General features: G+C 42.5%; 2 protein-coding genes across 2 annotated transcripts in view; one reads left to right on the top strand and one right to left on the bottom strand.

Annotated features, from left to right (window-relative positions):
• Window positions 1-6,341, top strand: part of lmx1a (LIM homeobox transcription factor 1, alpha) — a gene marked incomplete at both ends in the record, with an annotated part of 8,247 nt that extends 1,906 nt beyond the window's left edge. Inside the window, 6 exons of the mRNA XM_080008642.1 lie at window positions 3,730-3,950; window positions 4,072-4,259; window positions 4,577-4,654; window positions 5,100-5,202; window positions 5,588-5,764; window positions 6,199-6,341. Coding sequence (XP_079864768.1) covers window positions 3,730-3,950; window positions 4,072-4,259; window positions 4,577-4,654; window positions 5,100-5,202; window positions 5,588-5,764; window positions 6,199-6,341 — 910 coding nt within the window. The remainder of the gene's footprint in view (window positions 1-3,729; window positions 3,951-4,071; window positions 4,260-4,576; window positions 4,655-5,099; window positions 5,203-5,587; window positions 5,765-6,198) is intronic.
• A 2,045-nt stretch (window positions 6,342-8,386) lies between these two features.
• Window positions 8,387-25,000, bottom strand: part of selp (selectin P) — a gene marked incomplete at both ends in the record, with an annotated part of 17,656 nt that continues 1,042 nt past the window's right edge. The window contains 15 exons of the mRNA XM_079996758.1: window positions 8,387-8,412; window positions 9,670-9,855; window positions 11,367-11,552; window positions 12,030-12,218; window positions 12,829-13,014; window positions 15,214-15,399; window positions 16,824-17,009; window positions 18,169-18,357; window positions 19,797-19,982; window positions 21,341-21,529; window positions 22,560-22,745; window positions 23,446-23,627; window positions 24,405-24,600; window positions 24,649-24,834; window positions 24,944-25,000. The exon at window positions 24,944-25,000 is cut by the window's right edge and continues 51 nt beyond it. Coding sequence (XP_079852884.1) covers window positions 8,387-8,412; window positions 9,670-9,855; window positions 11,367-11,552; window positions 12,030-12,218; window positions 12,829-13,014; window positions 15,214-15,399; window positions 16,824-17,009; window positions 18,169-18,357; window positions 19,797-19,982; window positions 21,341-21,529; window positions 22,560-22,745; window positions 23,446-23,627; window positions 24,405-24,600; window positions 24,649-24,834; window positions 24,944-25,000 — 2,516 coding nt within the window. The remainder of the gene's footprint in view (window positions 8,413-9,669; window positions 9,856-11,366; window positions 11,553-12,029; window positions 12,219-12,828; window positions 13,015-15,213; window positions 15,400-16,823; window positions 17,010-18,168; window positions 18,358-19,796; window positions 19,983-21,340; window positions 21,530-22,559; window positions 22,746-23,445; window positions 23,628-24,404; window positions 24,601-24,648; window positions 24,835-24,943) is intronic.

The raw sequence follows: 25,000 nt of genomic DNA, 5'->3' as shown, positions 1-25,000 counted from the left end.
ACACACACCTTCACGTACGAACACTGTGCGATCTGGGGGTGAGCTCAACTGACACATTGTCAAAATGTGTTAAAATTTCAAGGCCCATCGGAGTGGCAACTGCAAGCTGGGGACAGCATATGGTGTCGTCAAAGAGGCAGTAACCTCCTCCCTCCTACCCACCCGTTTCGGCCGGCCTCCAAAACACACACACACACACACACACACATACACACACACACACACACACACACACACACACACACACACACACACACTCAGACAAACACATGCACACACACACACACACACACACACACACACACACACACTCAGACAAACACACACACACACACACACACACACACACACACACAGACACACACACGCACACATGCAGACAGACCCTCTCACACCTAGCCCAGAGCCAAGCCAAAAACTGCACACCTTGCAAGGCAGCAGCACAGCTCACATTATTTCTGAACAATTTGGTGACCGTTCTGACTGCCAAGCGGGTGGAGAGACGATGGACTGTCACACTCTTTTGTCCCAAATTAGTAGGTCTGTCGAAATAATTGCATTCAGCTTCAGTATCTCGGAAGGATCTCGTGTCCGACCAGTCTCTCTTTTTAACGACAACAGCATCAATATCTACACCTAAAGGATTGTCAATGTGATGCAGAAATGGAAGTGTCCAACTTCGGGGATGTATCTTGAGTTATAATACAGTAGTGTTTGCCCCCAAAAACAAAGAGTGGGCGATGGTCTAGGACAAAGAAGTGCAGTAATTAGCAGGGTAGAGGGGAGCGAGCCATATGTCAAGTGGGTCTGGGGGATACCTACAGGAGAAGTGTTGACATTGGTGTGATTCTTTATATTTATTTATTTTTATTTTTGGGAGGGCGAGGGGGGGAGGTTGGGGGGTTGCTCTCCATGAGCCTGGCATTCCGTGTTTCAGCATCTGGATGGTTGGGATGGTTCGGCCCGCGGGAGCCCCAGTGTCGAGCGATGGGACGACGCCCAGCCAACCATGAGATATCTGACCTGACCAATTAGTGGGAGGCCCGGCGCCAAAGCGCCGCCTCCGATGTGCCGGCCGTCCACTCTACCTGGAGCCCGTCCACGCCCCATGTACGCACATACACTGTTATTGTCCTCAGCAGGGGGCGTCGGGGTTTGGAAACAGGGTCAGTATTCTCTCTTTGACCAAACCCCCCTCCAGCTAAGGAGTGTGAAGCCAGCTAAGGAGTGTTGATAGTCGCATACTGAGGCAGCTTTTGTCCCCCATCACACACTGCAGTGTCTGGCCCTTACCTCATGTCCCTTCGGCTCAGCTGTTCATTAACTTTGCCCACTCAAGAAGTGGGGGGGGGGGGGGGGGCATGGTAATTTCAGGATTTCAGGCCTGTGACTCCAACTCTATTAACATAAAAAAAAAAAAATTAGAATTAAAAATGTTTTGGAATTTGTCTTAATGTCAAAACACAATTCAAAATGCACATAAGGAACTGTTCCTGAAAGAAGGCTAAAAAGGCTCGTCGGCCTGTGAGGTGCTGTGCTGCTATGTGAGTTCTTCATCGGGGTGGATTGACCTCACGATGTTCAGATTGTCCCGGGATTGTCAGCAGATCCATAATGGCTGAACGGTCCGCTAGCTTGGGGTAGATTGGACAACCGATTGCGTCGTCAGAGTTCCCGGTGCTATTGTCGGTCCACTTGACCCCCAGATTCTTATCTGATACCCAGCCTCTGTCAGTGTGTTCCCCAAAGGTTCGCCGTTAACCCGATCTAGAAACAGGATCTGTCTGCGTGGCCGCTGGACAAGCAAGACGGCTAAAGGTCAGCTTTAGAATACAGGGCAGAAACAATGGTAGAGGAGAGCTGTGGTGGCGTAAGTGTGTGTGTGTGTATGTGTGTGTGTGTGTGTGGGAGAGAGAGAGTGGTGGTAAATGGTAAATGGTTGTTGCGTATTCAACAATGAGTAAGGAGTCGAGCAGGATTTGCTTTGGCATATTTTGCCTTAATGTTCTCGTCACAAATTGCCGCCTCGAAATCCAGCGTGACCGTGTCTTATTCTGTTCCCGCTCTCCTTCCAGGACCTCTGGGCCAATCATGTTAACGGAAACACTTAAATATTAAACACCAGCAGCCGCCTTCGAAGTATTAGAGGTACTCTTTAAATTTGCATTAACAACACTTGCAGAGTGCAGCGCTTCATAATCGAATAAAGCAAAGTGGATAAATGTGTGTAACGGAAAACACATACAGTCAAACACTACTGACGCCCGGCGGATTGTTCTCCACTGACAGAGCGTGCATTAGCATCGACTTGTGATGCTCGAGTAATCGCTTCATCGTATCATAGGAACCCCAAAACATTTGACGTATTTCCGATGCCACACTTCCCCTTGAAACACTTCATTGATGTATTGTTGCCAGCGGAATGCACATACTGCAGACGGTATGTTGGCCATATTAAAGCACATACCATTGGAGTTGTAAGCCAGACGGCCGGCATCGGTCAAGTAGCCCGGCTGACCCCTCTGAGCGTCTCTTAATGGGCTTTACTGTTTCCCTAGCGACCCCACGGCAACCGTAATGTTTGTAATGTCCCAGAAATGTTTGGCTTGAGGATGTCGGAGTCCAAGAGCCATTAACAAGGGTGTTTCAATGAAGGTGTGTGTGTGCAGAAACGAAATAAGCTTATATTCAAATATATATACTGTATGTTTTTTCCCTAATTCAAATTATATTCCGATTTCCAGGAGTAAAGTACTTGCAATATGGACAGTGTGAACCCACATTTTCAATCACAATCTAAGTTTAGGAAACGCCCTTAACTTAGTTTCAGTTGGTTGACTTATGTTCATAGTATCTCCTTGGGATGAATTAGATATTTGTTTCGCTTACAAAAAGAGGAGAGAGAGCTGTCATTTTCTCATGTCCCTTTGGTGACTGGGCTGGTGACCCAGTCAGGCCCGGAGACAAACGCCAGCTCTAGAATGATGACGCATCATCCTGCGTGACAGACCTGAAATGCTGTGGTGCCAGCCAGCGGACAATGGTCCCGCTGCTTGGGGGCCGTCTCTGCCTTTGTCCAGCTCTGGTTAAGCAGACTTAGGGATAATTCTGCGGATAATTCCCGGGACCGGCGGCTCAGTCTCTCCCACCGGGAGATCTGATTCCCCCCCTCTGCCTGGAGCCACGGCCCGCCGAGAGCCTTTCTCCTGCCTCCCTGGGAGTGCGGCCTCGGACATGGCAGCCGGAGCCACGGTAACAGTCTCCCAGGCTTGGCCCACCAGGCCCGGTTGCCAGGCGCTAAGTAGCACACCCGCCACTCTGGGGGTATGTGGTGTCTGAGTGGCCCGGGGCAAGACTGGGGGCAGGTTCAGGGGGGCGGACAAGGGAAAAGCCCGGGCGAAGGGAAGAAGGGGCTGGAGGTCGTTTTGATGGACAGCTTGACGTTGCGACTCAGCAACATTCCCGCAGTCAACCAAGCATTTTTTCTGGTGGATTCCTTTTCTTATTGAGGTGTGGGGGCGCTTGTACCTCGAGTGGCCCAGACAGAGGGGCACTTTACTCAACATGTACTCCACACAACAAAAACATTACTTCCCATTGTTCACACAGGTTCTCACAGTTTCTCCCCCTTGTCTTGTCCCTTCACCCCTCTCCCCGCCCCCCCCCCCTCTCTCTCTCCTTCTCTCTCTCCCTCTTTCTTTTTCGGTCTCTGTCTGTCTGTCCGGTCAGCCTGTTCGCGGTGCGGTGTGGGGGCTGTGCGGAAGCCATCTCCCCGACAGAACTGGTGATGCGTGCGGGCGGCGCTGTGTTCCACCTGCACTGCTTCACCTGCAGCGTGTGTTCCTGCCGTCTGCAGACCGGCGACCACTGCGTCCTCAGGGACGGACGGCTACTGTGTGCCAGGGACGAGTACCACCAGTTCCTGGCCAGCCCGACATCCTCCGAGACAGGCACGGAAATGTCACTTTGTGTCTTTGTATGCGAATCGAACATTTACGCATTCAAACAAACGGCCTCCGTCTTTGCGTAGACCACGTCATACCTTCATGCCATACCGTGTCTGTCCACCAGGGAAAAGTGGTGACGATGACGATGATGAAGAGGTGGAGGAAGGCGGCATTGAGAAGGCTGTAGGCCTGCGTAGGAGGACGGAGGATCTGAGCAGCAAGCGTCCTAAAAGGCCTCGCACCATCCTGACCACTCAGCAGAGACGGGCCTTCAAAGCCTCCTTCGAGGTCTCCTCCAAACCCTGTCGGAAGGTAGTGATTTTTTTTTAAATGAGAGTTATTAACCACCGGTAAATAGAAGAAAATAGAAGAATAGAATATGTGTGTATACATAAAACGACATTGCTGTGTTCTAGATATTTCTGAAATCGAAATATATGCTAATACTAAGGGATATGGATTATGTATTCCCATTATCTTTCTACAAAATGTTCCTTTTAAGAAGTCGATTATTTGTGGACCAGCTTGGATTGAAGGTTTCTGTCAGGCCGCTTTTTATTGACCTTCAATGTCCTTCCCCCTTTTTTTTTTTTTTTTTTTACTCCACTCCACTTTCTTCTTTCCACAAGGTAAGGGAGACCTTGGCGGCAGAAACTGGTTTGAGTGTTCGGGTTGTGCAGGTCTGGTTCCAGAACCAAAGAGCCAAGGTAATACTGCACACACACGCATGTAGGTACGCACGCACGCACGCACGCACGTAAGCACACACACACACACACACACACACACACACACACACACACACACACACACACATGGTCACATGCTGCACTAATAAAAAGACTCTTTCGACACTGAGTTTAGCTGCCAGGGTGGAAATCTGTCTCGTTATCTTTTCATACAGGAAACTGATGACATCTCGCTGCTAGATTGCGGTAGATTAGGGCTTGTATTTCCTTGCAAAGCGTGCGTGTGTATGTTTTTTCCTTTCCTGATGAAAGATGTCCTTTGCCCCGCTGTCGGGAACAGAATAATCAGATTAATATGAAGCCCATATTCCAAGGAAGAGCTGATTCTTGGTGGGAGATGGACAAGTGAGATCTACAGTAGTCTTACTGTATGTATGAACTGTTGTTGTTTTGTCGATTTCAGATGAAGAAACTGGCGAGGAGACAGCAGCAGCAGCAGGAGCAGAACCAGACACAGAAACAGCATGAACAGCCATCGCATCATACAAATACCATGCCGCTGAAAGGTGATTCAATAAACACACTAAAAGGGTCTACATTTTGGTTGGCAGCATAATGGGTTCATTTTCAGAAAAGAGAAATGTTTTCTAAAAGCAGATTAAAAAAAATCATTGATGCTTATAAATCCATTATTCAATTACAAATGAAAATCCATAATAATAATAATAATAATAATAATAGTAATAATAATAATAACAACAATAATAATAATAATAATAATAATGATGATGATGATGATGATGATGATGATGATTATAATAATAATAATTATTATTATTATTATTATTATATTATTATTATTATTATATACAATAAAATAAGAAAATATAAGACTATTAATTCCCAGGGAGAAATTCTGGATTGCTCACTTGAAACTGGTGTTTTCCACAGCGCCCCCCTGTGGTGGCTTGACCTCCCACCTGGAGCCTCTGTGTTCATCCTACCACCACCTCCAGCAGAGGCAGCAGTTGGGGGTCACAACCCTGGAGCAGCAGGACTTTGACATGGACCCGTTCAGACAAGGCCTGACCCCGCCGCAAATGCCCGGAGACCACATGCACCCCTACGGTATGGAACCCAAAAATGTTCAATGTTTGTCCTTGGTTTATTTCATAACATTCATGGGAAATTATGGGTGTTGGGGACTAAACTATAGTAATAATAACCTCAAGAAATCAGTTTGCCTTAAAAGCCTCTCATTGCTCATATTACGCCTTTCTGGTAATTAGTCTATATATTGATCTTAAGAAATTAAGATAGTTTAATATATTATGTTAAAATGATATTAATGTTGCTATCTTAATGAAAGATAATAATCCTTCCTGGAAAGCAACACTTATTACATTTATTAATATTATTTGATATTCATGTCAGATAAAGTTAGTAAAAAAAAAAGTGATATTGAGGGAACCAAAACAGTAATTCTATAAGATTCTCATTCCACAACGGGCAAATTTCCACCAATTCCCAGTGATGATGAAAGTGGTCTTTCCATATTTTAGGTTTTAACGGCCTGTATGGCGATATGGACGGAGAGACTCTTTGCAACCCGGCCAATAGCGACTACCTTTCCCTGGGAGACTCCTCTCTGCTCACACCCATCGACCGCCTCTACTCTATGCAGGACTCCTACTTCACCTCCTGAGAGGGAGGACCCATTTTTGGGAGAAGAACAGAAGGAGACCAACCCCCCCCCCCCACCCACCCACCCTTACCCCACTGGAGTTCTATGCAACGTGGGCATTAATGCTTTCTGCACGCTCCTCTCATTGTTGGATCCTCCAGTACAGAGTTTCTGGTACAAGACAGGGTCGATAAACTAGCTTCAACCTCACCATGCCATATCGCTCAATTGTAATAACACCGCTGATTGGCCTCCTTATCGTGTCCATTGAGACAGATGGATATACCCTCTGAACTTGTGTATAAATGCAATTGCTCCTCTGCTCAGCCCAATGATTACAATGATTCCGCTAATAACTGTAAATAAATGTGTGGTATGTGTGTATTTGTATATATTGTCCTTCCATGCAACGTGCTGATTGTCCCGTATGAAGCGACCCTCAATAAATGATGGTTGCAATTTAGCGGACCTCTAGTTTAATGTGTGGAACAATGCATGCAGTCTGTGAAGCAGAGGCTGCGAGGTTGATGTCGATCTCCTGGTATGAGGACTGGGTATTCATGCCGAGGGTTACAGCCAGGTCAGTCCATCCGCAGAGCTTATCGGTGCCATCTAGGTGACGGGTCAGTGAGACATCTTCCAGTCGCTAGACTGAAAAGGCTGGGCCGCGGCAGCAGGAGTCAGGGTCAGTGGCAGGTAAGCGTCACGTCCACGCCGCCTGGTCATCGTCAACGCTCACATTGTGCTCCTCCTGGTCATGGGCCTTCAGAGATTTTTTTTTTTTTTTGTAGTTTGCTTCCTCTAATCAAAGGGGTTGAGGAGACCACCCAGGCACTGTGCCCAGCTGGAATGCAGCGATTTCGAGGCGGGAGGCTGAGGAGCTCCAGACAACAGAGGGGCTGAAAGCTGTGTCAGGGGAGAATGCTTGGGGTGACACACAGATATGAAACCCCACTGTATAGAGTGCCTCCTTGCCCCAGCCGTGAACCCTCTCCTGGACTCATCTCATATTTCCCACTATGAAATCAGACCTCGCCGAGCAGAGAGCACAAGTCAATGGTCAGGAACAATCCAACTGTCTGTCACCGTAGCATTCCGCTGCCAAACACAGCTAAAAAAGTGTGCAGTGTGTGTGTGTCTGTGTGTGTGTGTGTGTGTGTGTCTTCATGTATTTAGAAGTGTCCATGCAGGTCTGCATGTGTGCATTTCTGTTTCTGCGTACATACACGTGCCAATGTATGCTCATGATGACAATACCTCTGTAGAAATAGATTGGACCTTTTTATCTTCTGATGTTGAGAGACAAACAGCAGTGTATATTTCCCTGTATCCTTAGTAGTAGATGGAGCCAGAGAAAAAAAACAAAAGTTTAGATACCAAGGAACTAAGCCAAGATGCTCACCTGCAGGGGCATATCCTTCCTGTGTGCTGGGCTCTGCACAGTTGGCACGCGTATATAGTTGCCAGCCACATCGGGTGGGATGAGAAAAATAATCAAACCGTGATCATACAGCCCCAGTGTGTAGCAATAACCTCATTATTATTCTGACGCTGGCCAAACAGTTTCCTGTCAACAGTTCGGTTATTTATTGCACCCCTTGTGCCAAGCACCGGCCACAAACCCTCTGTCTTTTAACCGCTATAATTGGCTTCATGCTGTTTTAGCGCCAAGACAGATGCACACACTTTGAGCTTAAGGATCTCCATAAGCCTATGGTCGCATATAGGGTTGTTTTCAGGTGCACTGGCACAGATCAAGGGTTCAGGATACTGTAGGAAGAGAATATATTATAAAAATAGCAAAAAGGAAATTGGTGTACGGTTCTAGAGTCGCAGTCATCATGCAAATATGTCAGATCTGCTGGACATCTGTGAGTAATGCATTCTGCACACATGGTGAACTGACCCTCAGCCTGGCACACACACCGACTATAAATGGATCACTTCCTCATCACAAAACGCCAGGGCCATTCACCCCTGTATATTTACGAAGACAACACTTACTGTCATTTTGGCAGCATGTTCCATGCAGGTTCCATGCCACCTACTCCAACTGACCCAGCAGTTCACGTGCGTTCGAACATGGTGAGCTCTGGGGAGGTTTGGCAGCATGAGGGTCACACCGCACCGCATCACACCCAAAACATGACAAGAAGAAAATTTGCCAACTGGACAGCTACTGTGGTGTGTGATGACAGCAAGGACAGATGGACCTCAGATAGATATACTATACAGTATACAGTAATTGGGTATTTATTATGATAAAGCAAGGTGTTTTGTATATCCTTCACGGTTTATGACAATAATAATAAAAACGACTCATCAATAACACGTGGGCGCATCTTATCATTCCATGTCTACAGTATATAACAAAATGAAAACTATCATTTTACAGTCACAGCACAATTCATTATATGTATATAATGGTTTTTTTTTCCTTTTTACATAAGGATGGTAGAAGCATTTTTGAGTAATTATCCTATTTAACACAAAGAAACACTGCTGTTTATTTCCTTCTGCGAGAAGGCTCTTTTAAGATTCAAAGGCTGGATTTTCTCTCTCTTCCCACACCGATTCATAGGAATGAGCAATACCTGTTGGGGACGAAAGAAAAAAAAGGATTAAAAACTCACCAGATATGAATTTCTCAGTACAATATGTTGGTGTGTGGGAATCTGTACAGACACTCTGTCTCACCTTCCTTCTTAAATCGTCGTGCAATAAAAAGAGTGAGTCCCACCAAGGCAATCACAGAGACAACAGAGGCAGCTGTTACTCCAGAATACACAAGCAAGGCAGTGCGGAATGAGATACCATCCGCTGGAAAATAAAATTGTGTTATTATTATTAACAATAACAACAACAACAACAACAATAATAATAATAATAATAATAATAATAATAATAATAATAATAATAATAATAATAATAATAATAATTATTATTATTATTATTATTATTATGGCTTAATTATTACATAATGAAGTACAGTAACAACAGAGGTACAAGTAATTATCAGAAGTACAAGTAAATATCTGCTCTTAAATAAGTATATTCAGATGGGGGGACTTCTGATTTTTACTCCACTACATTTCAAAGCAAATATATACAGTAGCGAACTTTATGGTGTATTATAGGCTCTGTTGTATCAGGGCCCTGGATATGACAAGTACTTTTATTTGTATTACTTTAAGTACATTTAAAAGCAAGTACTTATATATTTTTGCTTAAGCAGAAACGTCACTGGTACTTTTACTATTTCTTCCACCCCCGATGGATAGAAATACACTGTTTTCTTAAAAAAGCGTCATTTGGCTCCACCTGGCAAGGGCGTCATCATTTATTTTACCCAAGCAGTGCGGGACCTCCGTGCTCCACGTGCCCAGAGACGTGCACACGGTGTCGGCCGTCCCGTTCAGGAAGAAGCCCTCCATGCAGGTCCACGTGCAATTGGACCCGAAGCTGAAGGAGCCGTAAGGGTGAGAACAGGAGAGGTTCCCATGGAGGGGGGAGGTTCTGGTGCTGCACGGCCGGGCTGTAGGGGAGGAGAGAAGACAGAGAATTCCCATCAAAGCAATTCAAACACAGTCAGACAAGAATGGAGGGAAATGAAAGGAGAATGTTATGACATGTCATGTTATGTCATGTCATGTCGTGTCGTGTCGTGTCATGTCGTGTCATGTATGTTATGTTGTCCTGTGTTGTGTTGTGTTGTGTTGTGTTGTGTTGTGTTGTGTTGTGTTGTGTTGTGTTGTGTTATGCAATGTCATGTCATGTCATGTCATGTCATGTTATGTTATGGCACTTCAAGTCATGTTATGTTATGGAATGACACGTTATGTTGTGGAATGACACGTTATGTTTTGCTATGTTATGTTATGTTCTGGCATGTCATGTTATGTCATTTTATGTAATGTAATGCCATATCCTAGTATGACATGTTATGTTATGTTGTGTTATGTTATATTATGTTATGTTATGTTATGTTATATTGGTGGTATCCTGAGTAAGATGTCAAGTAAAAGTTTAGTATTAAGCATTTAGCATTACATACATTACATACAGAGTTACATGAAGAATGGAGGGAAATAAAAAGAGAATGTTATTACATGTCATGTTATGTTATTTAGTGTTATGCAACTTTATGCAATGTCATGCCATGTTATGTTATATTCTGGCATGCCATGTAATGCAATTTAATGTTATGCAATGTCATGCAATGTAATATTATGTAATAGAATGTTATAGTATGTAATGTAATGTAACATTATGTAACGTTATGTAACGTTATGTTATGTAACGTTATGTTGTGTTATGTTATGTTATGCCATGTTATGTTATGTTATGTTATGTTATGTTATGTTATGTTATGTTGGTGGTATCCTGAGTAAGCTGTCAAGTAAAAGTTTAGTATTAAGCATTTTGCATTATACTACTGCTATACTGCTCTTATAACCTCCAGGGATTAATAAAGTGTTATCTTATCAGTATTTGTCATCATTCATTACAACATGTGCAGAGAATTTGTAACAAATGATTAACTCAAACTACAATAATTAGATTACATAAAAAATAACAGAAACAAATACATAAATGATCAATGAATGAATAGCAATAAAAGGGAAATAACAATTTAAAAAGGAAAGGAAAAAATTGTAGAAAATAAACATTATGGAAATGATATGAATACATATGTACTGTATATACTATGGGCTCAAATACTTATGAACTAATTTTAGGCTCTACCTTGACATGCAGGCACCTTGTGGCTCCAGGAGCCTGAAGAGTTGCAGTACCTTTAACTCTTCTGTAGCGCACTTAATGGCATATTATATGCTCTGTTGTATCAGGGCCCTGGATATGACAAGCGCTTTTATTTTTATTACTTTAAGTACATTTAAAAGCAAGTACTTATATATTTTTGTTGAAGCAGAAATGTCAGTGGTACTTTTACTATTCGTCCACCCCTGAGGGATAGAAATACACTGTTTTCTTAAAAAAGTGTCATTTGGCTCCACCTGGCAAGGGTGTCATCATTTATTTTACCCAAGCAGTGCGGGACCTCCGTGCTCCACGTGCCCAGAGACGTGCACACGGTATCGGCCGTCCCGTTCAGGAAGAAGCCCTCCATGCAGGTCCACGTGCAATTGGACCCGAAGCTGAAGGAGCCGTAAGGGTGAGAACAGGAGAGGTTCCCATGGAGGGGGGAGGTTCTGGTGCTGCACGGCCGGGCTGTAGTAGTGTTTAATAGTAGGTAGTAGGGTGTTTAAGTAGAAGCATGCAATGGTAATTTCCTCATCTCAAACAATTTATTGAAACAAAAGCCAACAACAGTGGTGGGTACACCACAACAAAAAATGTCAATGTCTCAATAACTTGTCATGTGGCCTTGAGCATCAATTACAGCTTGACAACGACGTCTCATGTTGTTCACAAGTCGACTTATTGTCTGCTGAGGCATGGCCCCCCACTCTTCTTGAAGGGCGGCCCTCAGGTCATTGAGGTTCTGGGGTACAGAGTTATGAGCCGCTACACGGCGACTCAGCTGATCCCATAGGTTTTCTATGAGATTCAGGTCTGGAGAAAGTGCAGGAAACTCCATTTGAGGTGCCCCAGTCTCCAGCAGCCGTTCCCTAATGATGCGAGTATATATATATATACAGTATATACTATAGGCTCACATACTTGTGAACTAATTTTAGGCTCTACCTTGACATGCAGGAACCTCGTGGCTCCAGGAGCCTGAAGAGTTGCAGTGCAGGTTGGAGGCTCCTGAGAGCCAGAAGCCCTCATTGCATCCAAAGTCACAGTTGGAGCCGTGGGAGAAAGGGGAATGTGGGTGGCTGCAATTCATCCAGCCTTGCTGTGGAGCATCAGTCAGCAGGGGGCAGGGCCGTGCTGTAAGTAGTAAAATAGTAAATAGTAAAATAGTAAAATAAGTAGTAAATTACAATACAATGTCTGGACCTCGAGGCGTAAGTCAGGGGGGATAAGCGGTCTGTTAAAAGTCAGGTAATAACACTTCCAATAGAAACAGGAACATTTCAGGTTGAATTATAACATGTAGAACAGTAGATTTCAATGATTGAGTGTAATGAATGAAATTAAAGCCACTTTCTAAACCGACAAAAAGGAACTGGGCCATATGTTGGTCTGAAGCAATTATACAGTATACTGTACCATGCAGCCAAACATGATGGATAACAGTGGTGGAGAGTAAGTATTTGTACTTTGTTACTGTACTTCATTACATTGATGTAGTATCTGTACTTAAATAAGTATATTCAGATGGGGGGACTTTTGATTTTTACTCCACTACATTTCAAAGCAAATATATACAGTAGCGGACTTTATGGCGTATTATAGGCTCTGTTGTATCAGGGCCCTGGATATGACAACCAACTGGTACTTTTACTATTTCTTCCACCCCTGATGGATAGAAATACACTGTTTTCTTAAAAATGTATCTTTTGGCTCCACCTGGCAAGAGCGTCATCATTTATTTTACCCAAGCAGTGCGGGACCTCCGTGCTCCACGTGCCCAGAGACGTGCACACGGTGTCGGCCGTCCCGTTCAGGAAGAAGCCCTCCATGCAGGTCCACGTGCAATTGGACCCGAAGCTGAAGGAGCCGTAAGGGTGAGAACAGGAGAGGTTCCCATGGAGGGGGGAGGTTCTGGTGCTGCACGGCCGGGCTGTAGGGGAGGAGAGAAGAGAGAGAATTCCCATCAAAGCAATTCAAACACAGTCAGAGAAGAATGGAGGGAAATGAAAGGAGAATGTTATGACATGTCATGTTATGTCATGTCATGTCGTGTCGTGTCGTGTCATGTCATGTCATGTCATGTTATGTTATGTTATGTTATGTCACTTCAAGACATGTTATGTTATGGAATGACACGTTATGTTGTGGAATGACACGTTATGTTTTGCAATGTTATGATATGTTCTGGCATGTCATGTTATGTCATTTTATGCAATGTAATGTAATGCCATGTCATAGTATGACATGTTATGCCATTTTAGGTCACGTTATGGTATGTTGTGTTATGGTATGTTGTGTTATGGTATGTTGTGTTATGTTATGTTATGTTATGTTATGTTGTGTTATGTTATATTGGTGGTATCCTGAGTAAGATGTCAAGTAAAAGTTTAGTATTAAGCATTTAGCATTACATACATTACATACAGAGTTACATGAAGAATGGAGGGAAATAACAAAAGAGAATGTTATTACATGTCATGTTATGTTACGTAATGTTACGCAACTTTATGCAATGTCATGTTATGGAATGTCATGTCATGTCATGTCATGTCGTGTCATGTATGTTATGTTGGTTGGTATGTTGTTGTTAACATGTATGTTAAGGGGATGGTAGCTCAGGCGGTAGAGCTGTTGGTCTAGTGATCTAAAGGTTGCTGGTTGGATCCCAGGCTCCTCCTGCTAGCATGCTGTAGTGTCCTTGAGCAAGACACTTAACCCCTAATTGCTCCTGATGGCTGCGTCCGTCGGTGTTTGAACAATTGTAAGTCGCTTTGGATAAAAGCGTCTGTTAAATGACTAAATGTTGTGTTGTGTTACGTTATGCAATGTTATGTTATGGAACTTCAAGTTATGTTATGGAATGACACGTTATGTTTTGGAATGAAACGTTGTGTTGTGGAATGTTATGTTATGTTATGTTCTGGTGTGTCATGTTATGTCATTTTATGCAATGTAATGTAATGCCATGTCATAGTATGACATGTTATGCCATGTTAGGTCACGTTATATTAAGTTATGTTATGTTATATTGGTGGTATCCTGAGTAAGATGTCAAGTAAAAGTTTAATATTAAGCATTTAGCATTACATACATTACATACAGAGTTACATGAAGAATGGAGAGAAATAAAAAGAGAATGTTATTACATGTCATGTTATGTTACGTAATGTTACGCAACTTTATGCAATGTCATGTCATGTTATGGAATGTCATGTTATGTCATGCCATGTTATGTTATATTGTGGCATGCCATGTTATGCAATTTTATGTTATGCAATGTCATGCGATGTAATATTATGTAATAGAATGTCATAGTATGTAATGTAACATTATGTAACGTTATGTAACATTACGCTACGCTGCGTTATGTTATGTTATGTTATGTCATGTCATGTCATGTCATGTCATGTCATGTTATGTTATGTTATGTTATGTTATGTTATGTTTTGTTATGTTGGTGGTATCCTGAGTAAGCTGTCAAGTAAAAGTTTAGTATTAAGCATTTTGCATTATACTACTGCTATACTGCTCTTATAACCTCCAGGGATTAATAAAGTGTTATCTTATCAGTATTTGTCATCATTCATTACAACATGTGCAGAGAATTTGTAACAAATGATTAACTCAAACTACAATAATTAGATTACATAAAAAATAACAGAAAAAAATACATAAATGATCAATGAATGAATAGCAATAAAAGGGAAATAACAATTTAAAAAGGAAAGGAAAAAATTGTAGAAAATAAACATTATGGAAATAATATGAATACATATGTACTGTATATACTATGGGCTCAAATACTTATGAACTAATTTTAGGCTCTACCTTGACATGCAGGCACCTTGTGGCTCCAGGAGCCTGAAGAGTTGCAGTACCTTTAACTCTTCTGTAGCGCACTTAATGGCATATTATATGCTCTGTTGTATCAGGGCCCTGGATATGACTAGCACTTTTATTTTTATTACTTTAAGTACATTTAAAAGCAAGTACTTATATCTTTTTGCTGAAGCAGAAATGTCACTTGTACTTTTACTATTTCTTCCACCCCTGATGGATAGAAATACACTGTTTTCTTAAAAATGTGTCATTTGGCTCCACCTGGCAAGAGCGTCATCATTTATTTTACCCAAGCAGTGCGGGACCTCCGTGCTCCACGTGCCCAGAGACGTGCACACGGTGTCGGCCGTCCCGTTCAGGAAGAAGCCCTCCATGCAGGTCCACGTGCAATTGGACCCGAAGCTGAAGGAGCCGTAAGGGTGAGAACAGGAGAGGTTCCCATGGAGGGGGGAGGTTCTGGTGCTGCACGGCCGGGCTGTAGGGGAGGAGAGAAGAGAGAGAATTCCCATGAAAGCAATTCAAACACAGTCAGACAAGAATGGAGGGAAATGAAAAGAGAATGTTATGACATGTCATGTCATGTCATGTCATGTCATGTCGTGTCGTGTCATGTCGTGTCATGTCATGTCATGTCATGTATGTTATGTTGTGTTGTGTTGTGTTGTGTTGTGTTGTGTTGTGTTGTGTTGTGTTGTGTTGTGTTATGAAATGTCATGTCATGTCATGTCATGTCATGTTATGTTATGTTATGTTATGGCACTTCAAGTCATGTTATGGAATGACACGTTATGTTGTGGAATGTTATGTTATGTTATGTTCTGGCATGTCATGTTATGTCATTTTATGTAATGTAATGTAATGCCATGTCATAGTATGACATGTTAGGTCACGTTTTATTATGTTATGTTATGTTATGTTATGTTATATTGGTGGTATCCTGAGTAAGATGTCAAGTAAAAGTTTAGTATTAAGCATTTAGCATTACATACATTACATACAGAGTTACATGAAGAATGGAGGTAAATAAAAAGAGAATGTTATTACATGTCATGTTATGTTACGTAATGTTACGCAACTTTATGCAATGTCATGTCATGGAATGTCATGTTATGTCATGCCATGTTATGTTATATTGTGGCATGCCATGTTATGCAATTTTATGTTATGCAATGTCATGTGATGTAATATTATGTATTTGAATGTTATAGTATGTAATGTAATGTAACATCATGAAACGTTATGTAACGTTAAGTCACGTTATGTTATGTTGTGTTGTGTTGTGTTATGTTATGTTGTGTTATGTTATGTTATGTTATGTTATGTTATGTTATGTTATGTTATGTTATGTTATGTTATGTTATGTTGGTGGTATCCTGAGTAAGCTGTCAAGTAAAAGTTTAGTATTAAGCATTTTGCATTATTCTACTGCTATACTGCTCTTACAACCTCCAGGGTTATAAGAATGAATAGCAATAAAAGGGAAATTTTAAAAGGAAAGGAAAAAATTGTAGAAAATAAACATTATGGAAATGATATGAATACATATGTACTGTATATACTATGGGCTCAAATACTTATGAACTAATTTTAGGCTCTACCTTGACATGCAGGCACCTTGTGGCTCCAGGTGCCTGAAGAGTTGCAGTACCTTTAACTCTTCAGTAGCGCACTTAATGGCATATTATATGCTCTGTTGTATCAGGGCCCTGGATATGACAAGCGCTTTTATTTTTATTACTTTAAGTACATTTAAAAGCAAGTACTTATATGTTTTTGTTGAAGCAGAAATGTCACTGGTACTTTTACTATTTCTTCCACCCCCGATGGATAGAAATACACTGTTTTCTTAAAAATGTGTCATTTGGCTCCACCTGGCAAGAGCGTCATCATTTATTTTACCCAAGCAGTGCGGGACCTCCGTGCTCCACGTGCCCAGAGACGTGCACACGGTGTCGGCCGTCCCGTTCAGGAAGAAGCCCTCCATGCAGGTCCACGTGCAATTGGACCCGAAGCTGAAGGAGCCGTAAGGGTGAGAACAGGAGAGGTTCCCATGGAGGGGGGAGGTTCTGGTGCTGCACGGCCGGGCTGTAGGGGAGGAGAGAAGAGAGAGAATTCCCATCAAAGCAATTCAAACACAGTCAGAGAAGAATGGAGGGAAATGAAAGGAGAATGTTATGTTGTGTTGTGTTGTGTTGTGTTGTGTTGTGTTGTGTTGTGTTGTGTTGTGTTGTGTTGTGTTGTGTTGTGTTGTGTTATGTTATGTTATGTTATGTTATGTTTTGTTTTGTTATGGAATGACACGGTGTGTTATGTTGTGCCATGTTGTGCAAAGTCATGTTATGTAATGTAATGCCATGTCGTGTTATGTTTTGTCATGTTATGTTATATTGGTGGTATCCTGGGTAAGATGTCAAGTAAAAGTTTAGTATTAAGAATTTAGCATTACATACATTACATACAGAGTGACATGAAGAATGGAGGGAAATAAAAAGGGAATGTTATTACACATGTTATGTTCTGTAATGTTATGTTATGTTACCCAATGCTATGCTATGCCATGTCATATCATGTTATGTTATGTTATGGCATGTCAAGTTGTATTATGCTATGGAATGACACGGTATGTTATTTTATTTTGTTATGTCATGCCATGTTATGAAAAGTCATGTTATGTTATTTGATGCCATGCTATGTTATGTTTTGTCATGGAACACCATGTTATGTTACGTGTGTTGTGTTATGTTATGTCATGCCATGTTATGTTATGTTATGCTATGTTATGTTATGTTATGTTATGTTATGTTATGTTATGTTATGATTGGTGGTTGGTGCTTGGTTGGTGGTATCCTGAGTAAGATCTCAAGTAAAAGTAAGAAAGTCAAAAGTACTATTAAGCATTTAGCATTATTCTACTGCTATACTGCTCGTATCACCTCTAGGGATTAATAAAGTGTTATCTTATCTTATTAGTATTTGTATTGAGTTTTTGGTATCATCGTTTGTTAAAACGCGTGCAGAGAATTTGTAACAAATGATTAACTCAAACTAAAATTATAAGATTACATTAAAAAAAATACAAAAAAAACAAAAAACAAATACATAAATGATCAATGAATGAATAACAATAAAAGGGAAATAACAATTAAAAAGGAAAGGAAAAAATTATAGAAAATGAAAATTATGGAAATAATACAAATACATATGTACAGTATATACTCTGGGTGGAACTAATTTTAGGCTCTACCTTGACATGCAGGAACCTCGTGGCTCCAGGAGCCTGAAGAGTTGCAGTGCAGGTTGGAGGCTCCTGAGAGCCAGAAGCCCTCATTGCATCCAAAGTCACAGTTGGAGCCGTGGGAGAAAGGGGAATGTGGGTGGCTGCAATTCATCCAGCCTTGCTGTGGAGCATCAGTCAGCAGGGGGCAGGGCCGTGCTGTAAGTAGTAAAAAACCATGAAGACTATTTGCAAAAAAAATACACCAATCTACAATGGGTGGCACGGTGGCACAGTGCATTGCATTGCTGCCTCACAGCAAGAAGGTCCTGGGGCTCGATTGCCACCTGGGGCGCTGTTGGCACCGTGCCCCGGCGGGTTATTTCTGAATTATGGGCCTTTCTGTGTGGAGTTTGCATGTTCTCCCTGTGCTCACATGGGGTTTCCTCCATTTAATATCAGCAAGAACCCCCACCAAAAACATGCACAACATCATCGTCTGACCTGCAATGGACATATGTGACAAGGCCCCCGGGCGCGTTGTTGAAAGCTGCCCACTGCTCCTGGCTGCCCCCCCAGAGGTAGGACAAGCCAAGATGGGTTAGATGCAGAGGCCCCATTTCACCGGCCACCATCCAAAGCATGTGCATGTGTCTACACGTGTATGCATGTGTTGCAGTGGCGTGCTGTGCTACAATCAAAGATTCTTCTTTTTCTACCTCTGAATGGACTTCACCAAGACCCAAAAAATCAATGGTCATTAACACAATGTTGTCATTGGAAAGCTGCAGTCTGTGCCAAACAGGAGGAAGTGCAGCATTTGCCAAGTATTATTGTTTTTGTTAAAGAGTGATCAACCAGGCATTGATGGACTTTGCTGCTCCAGGTGCCCATGGAGGAGCACTCTGTCGTGGCCGTCCCGTCCAGAAGGAAGCCTTCTAGAGGTGTGTACATGCAGCGAGTGCCAAAGCTAAACGCTCCGTAGGGCTCAGAGCAAGACAGGGAGCTATGAGCCAAAATCTTTAACAAATATATCTGTAAAATCGATACAATACAATGTCTGGGCCTCGAGGTGTAAGTCAGGGGGGATAAGCGGTCTGATAAAAGTCAGGTAATAACACTTCCAATAGAAACAGGAACATTTCAGGTTGAATTATAACATGTAGAACAGTAGATTTCAATGATTGAGTGTAATGAATGAAATTAAAGCCACTTTCTAAACCGACAAAAAGGAACTGGGCCATATGTTGGTCTGAAGCAATTATACAGTATACTGTACCATGCAGCCAAACATGATGGATAACAGTGGTGGAGAGTAAGTATTTGTACTTTGTAACTGCACTTGATTACATTTATCTAGTATCTATATATATATATATATATATATATATATATATATATATGTATACCTTTAACTCTTCTGCAGCGCACTTTATGGTGTATTATAGGCTCTGTTGTATCAGGGCCCTGGATATGACAAGTACTTTTATTTTTATTACTTTAGGTACATTTAAAAGCAAGTACTTATATTTTTTTGCTGAAGCAGAATTGTCAGTGGTACTTTTACTATTTTACTACTACTATTTCTACCACCCCTGATGGATAAAAAAAAAGTGTCTTTTGGCTCCACCTGGCAAGAGTGTCATCATTTATTTTACCCAAGCAGTGCGGGACCTCCGTGGTCCACGTGCCCAGAGACGTGCACACGGTGTCGGCCGTCCCGTTCAGGAAGAAGCCCTCCATGCAGGTCCACGTGCAATTGGACCCGAAGCTGAAGGAGCCGTAAGGGTGAGAACAGGCGAGGTTCCCATGGAGGGGGGAGGTTCTGGTGCTGCACGGCCGGGCTGTAGGGGAGGAGAGAAGACAGAGAATTCCCATCAAAGCAATTCAAACACAGTCAGAGAAGAATGGAGGGAAATGAAAGGAGAATGTTATGTTGTGTTGGGTTGTGTTGTGTTGTGTTGTTAGATGTTATGCTATGATATGTTATGGCATGATATGAACGACACGTTATGTTATGGAATGGCATGCTATGTCATGTCATGTTATGTCATGTTATGTTATTTTCTGGCATGTAATGTCATGTGATGGCATGTTATCTCGGTATGCAATGTCGTGTTATGTTATGGCATGTTATGTTATGGCACGTCATGTTGTGGTGTGTCAAGTTATATTACGCTATAGAATGATACAGAATGTTATGGAATGACACGTTTTGTTATTTAATGTTATGTTATGCCATGTTATGTTCTGGCATGTCAAGTCATGTTATGTTATCTTATGTTATGGCACGTTATGTTATGTCCTGGCATGCCATGTTATGTAATGTAATCTTATGCAATGTAATGTCATGCCCTGCCATGTCATAGTATGGCATGTGATGTCATGTTATATCATATTATGTCTTGTCATCATGTTATGTTATGCTATGCTATGCTATGTAATGCTATGCTATGCTATGCTATGCTATGCTATGTTATGTTATGTTATGTTATGTTATGTTATGTTATGTTGGCGGTATCCTGGGTAAGATGTCAAGTAAAAATGTTTAGTTTTGAGCATTTAGCATAACATACATTATATACAGCGTTACACTAAGAACGAGGGGAAATAAAAAGAGAATGTTATTACATGTCATGTTACGTAATGTTATGTAATGTCATGAAATGTTATGCAATGCAATGTCAGGTCACGCCATGTCATGCTATGCTATGTCATGTCATGTCACGTCACGTTACGTTACGTTACGTTACGTTATGTTATGTTATGTTATGCTATGTTATGATATGTTATGTGATGTTATATATTGGTGGTATCCTGGGTAAGCTGTCAAGTAAAAGTTTAGTATTAAGCATTTTGCATTATTCTACTGCTATACTGCTCTTATCACCTCTAGGGATTAATAAAGTGTTATCTTATCTTATCAGTATTTGTATTGAGTTTTCGGTATCATCGTTTGTTACAACGCGTGCAGAGAATTTGTTGCAAATGATTAACTCAAACTACAACAATAAGATTACATTAAAAAAAATTAAAACAAATACATAAATGATCAATGAATAAATAACAATAAAAGGGAAATAACAATTTAAAAAAGGAAAGGAAAACATTATAGAAAATGAAAATTATGGAAATAATACAAATACATATATACAGTATATACTATAGGCTCACATACTTGTGAACTAATTTTAGGCTCTACCTTGACACTCAGGAACCTCGTGGCTCCAGGAGCCTGAAGAGTTGCAGTGCAGGTTGGAGGCTCCTGAGAGCCAGAAGCCCTCATTGCATCCAAAGTCACAGTTGGAGCCGTGGGAGAAAGGGGAATGTGGGTGGCTGCAATTCATCCAGCCTTGCTGTGGAGCATCAGTCAGCAGGGGGCAGGGCCGTGCTGTAAGTAGTAAAAAACCATGATGACCATGATATTTGCAAAAAATAATACATTACCACTGAATGGACTTCACCAAGAGCAAGACCCAACATAGATGGTCATCATTGGTCATAAACACGATGTTGTCATTGGAAAGCTGCAGTCTGTGCCAAACAGGAGAAAGTGCAGCATTTGCCAAGAATTATTGTTTTTGTTAAAGAGGCATTGATGGACTTTGCTGCTCCAGGTGCCCATGGAGGAGCACTCTGTGGTGGCCGTCCCGTCCAGAAGGAAGCCTTCTACAGGTGTGTACATGCAGCGAGTGCCAAAGCTAAACGCTCCGTAGGGCTCAGAGCAAGACAGGGAGATATGAGCGGGAGCAGTCAGGGCAAAGCCAAAATCTTTAACAAATATATCTGTAAAATCGATACAATACAATGTCTGGGCCTCAAGGTGTAAGTCAGGGGGGATAAGCGGTCTGATAAAAGTCAGGTAATAACACTTCCAATAGAAACAGGAACATTTCAGGTTGAATTATAACATGTAGAACAGTAGATTTCAATGATTGAGTGTAATGAATGAAATTAAAGCCACTTTCTAAACCGACAAAAAGGAACTGGGCCATATGTTGGTCTGAAGCAATTATACAGTATACTGTACCATGCAGCCAAACATGATGGATAACAGTGTTGGAGAGTAAGTATTTGTACTTTGTAACTGCATTTTATTACATTTATCTAGTATCTATATTTATATATATATATATATATATATATATATATATATAGCTCAACTCATACCTTTAACTCTTCTGCAGCGCACTTTATGGTGTATTATATGCTCTGTTGTATCAGGGCCCTGGATATGACAAGTACTTTTATTTTTATTACTTTAAATACATTTAAAAGCAAGTACTTATATATTTTTGCTGAAGCAGAAATGTCACTGGTACTTTTACTATTTCGTCCACACCCGATGGATAGAAATACACAGTTTTCTTAAAAATGTATCATTTGGCTCCACCTGGCAAGAGCGTCATCATTTATTTTACCCAAGCAGTGCGGGACCTCCGTGCTCCACGTGCCCAGAGACGTGCACACGGTGTCGGCCGTCCCGTTCAGGAAGAAGCCCTCCATGCAGGTCCACGTGCAATTGGACCCGAAGCTGAAGGAGCCGTAAGGGTGAGAACAGGAGAGGTTCCCATGGAGGGGGGAGGTTCTGGTGCTGCACGGCCGGGCTGTAGGGGAGGAGAGAAGAGAGAGAATTCCCATGAAAGCAATTCAAACACAGTCAGAGAAGAATGGAGGGAAACGAAAGGAGAATGTTATGTCGTGTTATCTAATGTTATGAAATGTCATGTTATGCCATGTCATGCTATGTTATGCCATGTCATAAAGAAAAAGAAGCTGGCGCTTGCTGTGGAGCATCAGTCAGCAGGGGGCAGGGGCGTGCTGTAAGTTGTAAAAAAAACACGATGACTATTTGCAAAATAAATAATACACCAATCTACCACGACCAAAAAGCACTTCAAACAGTGTCAGAGAAGAATGGAGGGAAATAGAGGGAGAATGTTATATTTGTGATTTGACTGGGAGCTGCCCTCGCACCCTGACAGACAGGAAGGTCATGGCTCCAGTTGCCCTGTGAAGAACACTGAGTCAGGCTGATGCCAACACAGATTAAATCCTTCTTCACACTGCGTTGTGCACATGGACCTAAAGCTGTGTCCTCCTAGCCTGCCCCGTGCACAGAGGCATGGGAGGGTGGTTTTAGAGTGCTGCACCATACAACTGTGAAGGCGGAAAAGAGCTCAACTCAGATGATTGGGCCAGATAATCAGAAATATGCACCCTTGTCTATCTTGTACTTATTGGTTTCTCTTGAGTTTTCATTTTGCTTTGAGGAAGTAGAGGAAAAACTCTCTATCACTGGCCCACCTGTGCATGCTGGCGTGGGTTGGGACCATTGTCCGGAGGCCAGACAGGTTAGTGGGCTGCTTCCAGAAAGAAAGTAACCTTCGATACAACTGAAACTCCACCGGGAGCCGAAGGAAAAAGGTCCCAGGTTGTCAACGCACGTCATATTGCCCTTAGCGGGTCCAAAGATGGAGGAACACGGTCTGACCGTGATGGAGAACAGAAATCACATCCACATCACATGTTATTAACTTCCAACGGTATGTATTAAAGTGTAAAAAGTAGTAATAGATTCAGAGGCGCCCTTTTATCGACATGGCATATGTGGGAAGTGGTCGTATAAAGGTGTCGACATAATCTACAGTTGAGGGAAATGGCAAGAACCTATTCACATTGAATTGCATTCATTGGGACAATGTTTGCCACATACTTGGCTGTAAAATAGATGATCTTGAACATGGGCCAAGTCTAATCTCCTTTTGCAGAGCGGGGCGGGTTTTCCCCATGGAAACACAAGCCAAATATGTATTAGGAGAGGATGGCTGCCATAAAAAAACAGCTCACACAAATGAACATAAAAATAAAGTGAAAGTTACAGCCTGAGAAGCGTTTCGAGTTTTTACAGGGGCTTTCACAGAAAATGTGATTCCACATTAATCAGTGATAACTGAAGGACCGGGGCGTACACGGGGGAAGCCCCCGTACTCAATTTGCATATCCAACGACGTGAGCTTTTTTGTTCAGTTAAAACCACTGTCTCGTACTCTAATGGGTGACTACGTCGCATTAAAAATGTGCTCTTCCATCTGCGTCGTCTTATTAACTCACAGCAGGCTTATTAACTCTTTTATTTAGGCTTTTTTTATTCTACCGGGTCACAAGCGGTAGCAATCCGCCGGGCGGCGGCTCAGTGTAATGTTGATGTCATAGTGAGCAAAGCGTTGAAAATCCTTCCACCTGTGCAGGATGGGTAGCTGGACGTCCAATTGCCAGTGTGGTCGCAACGGGTTCGATTCTCTCCGCTGAGCTCGTAGCCCTCGTCACATCTGAACTCGCAGGTGGAGTTGAAGCTGGAAGCGGCGATGGGGTGAACACAGCTCACATTCAGGCCCTCGGACGTGTCGCCCAGAGCTGGGCACTGTTCAACTTTCAGGAAAGAAGGACTGGAGTGAGCATCTGAAAGAGAAATGAATCAAAATGTCGCGCTTCATGCCGCGTGGATACCTTGACACAGTGGCGAGGGGTGGTCCCAGCGTCCGTCAGCTTGGCATCCCAGTTCTGCCTCCCCCGCCAGGCGGTATCCAAAGTCACACTGGAACCGGCAGAGGGAGTTGAAGCGGAAACGTCCGTGGGAGTGGATACAGTTCAGGCGGCCTCGCTCCGGATCCAAAAGTGTCCCGCATGCGATGGCTGTCGAGAGAAGTCAGGAGACGTCCGTGTGAGATTTAATGCCAACACGCTTAGCGAACGTTTGGAGGGAGTGACCCGCACCGACGCGCCCTGGCTGACGGTTGCTCACCCTCCTCACAGCGAGGGCCCTGGAACCCGGGGTGGCAACGGCAGCTGTAGTTTCCTA

The sequence above is a fragment of the Zeus faber genome (genome assembly GCF_960531495.2).
Source record: "Zeus faber genome assembly, chromosome: 1".
Lineage (NCBI taxonomy): Eukaryota > Metazoa > Chordata > Actinopteri > Zeiformes > Zeidae > Zeus > Zeus faber.
The sequence above is the reverse complement of the archived record's forward strand: the minus strand, read 5'-3'. Positions and strand labels throughout refer to the sequence as shown.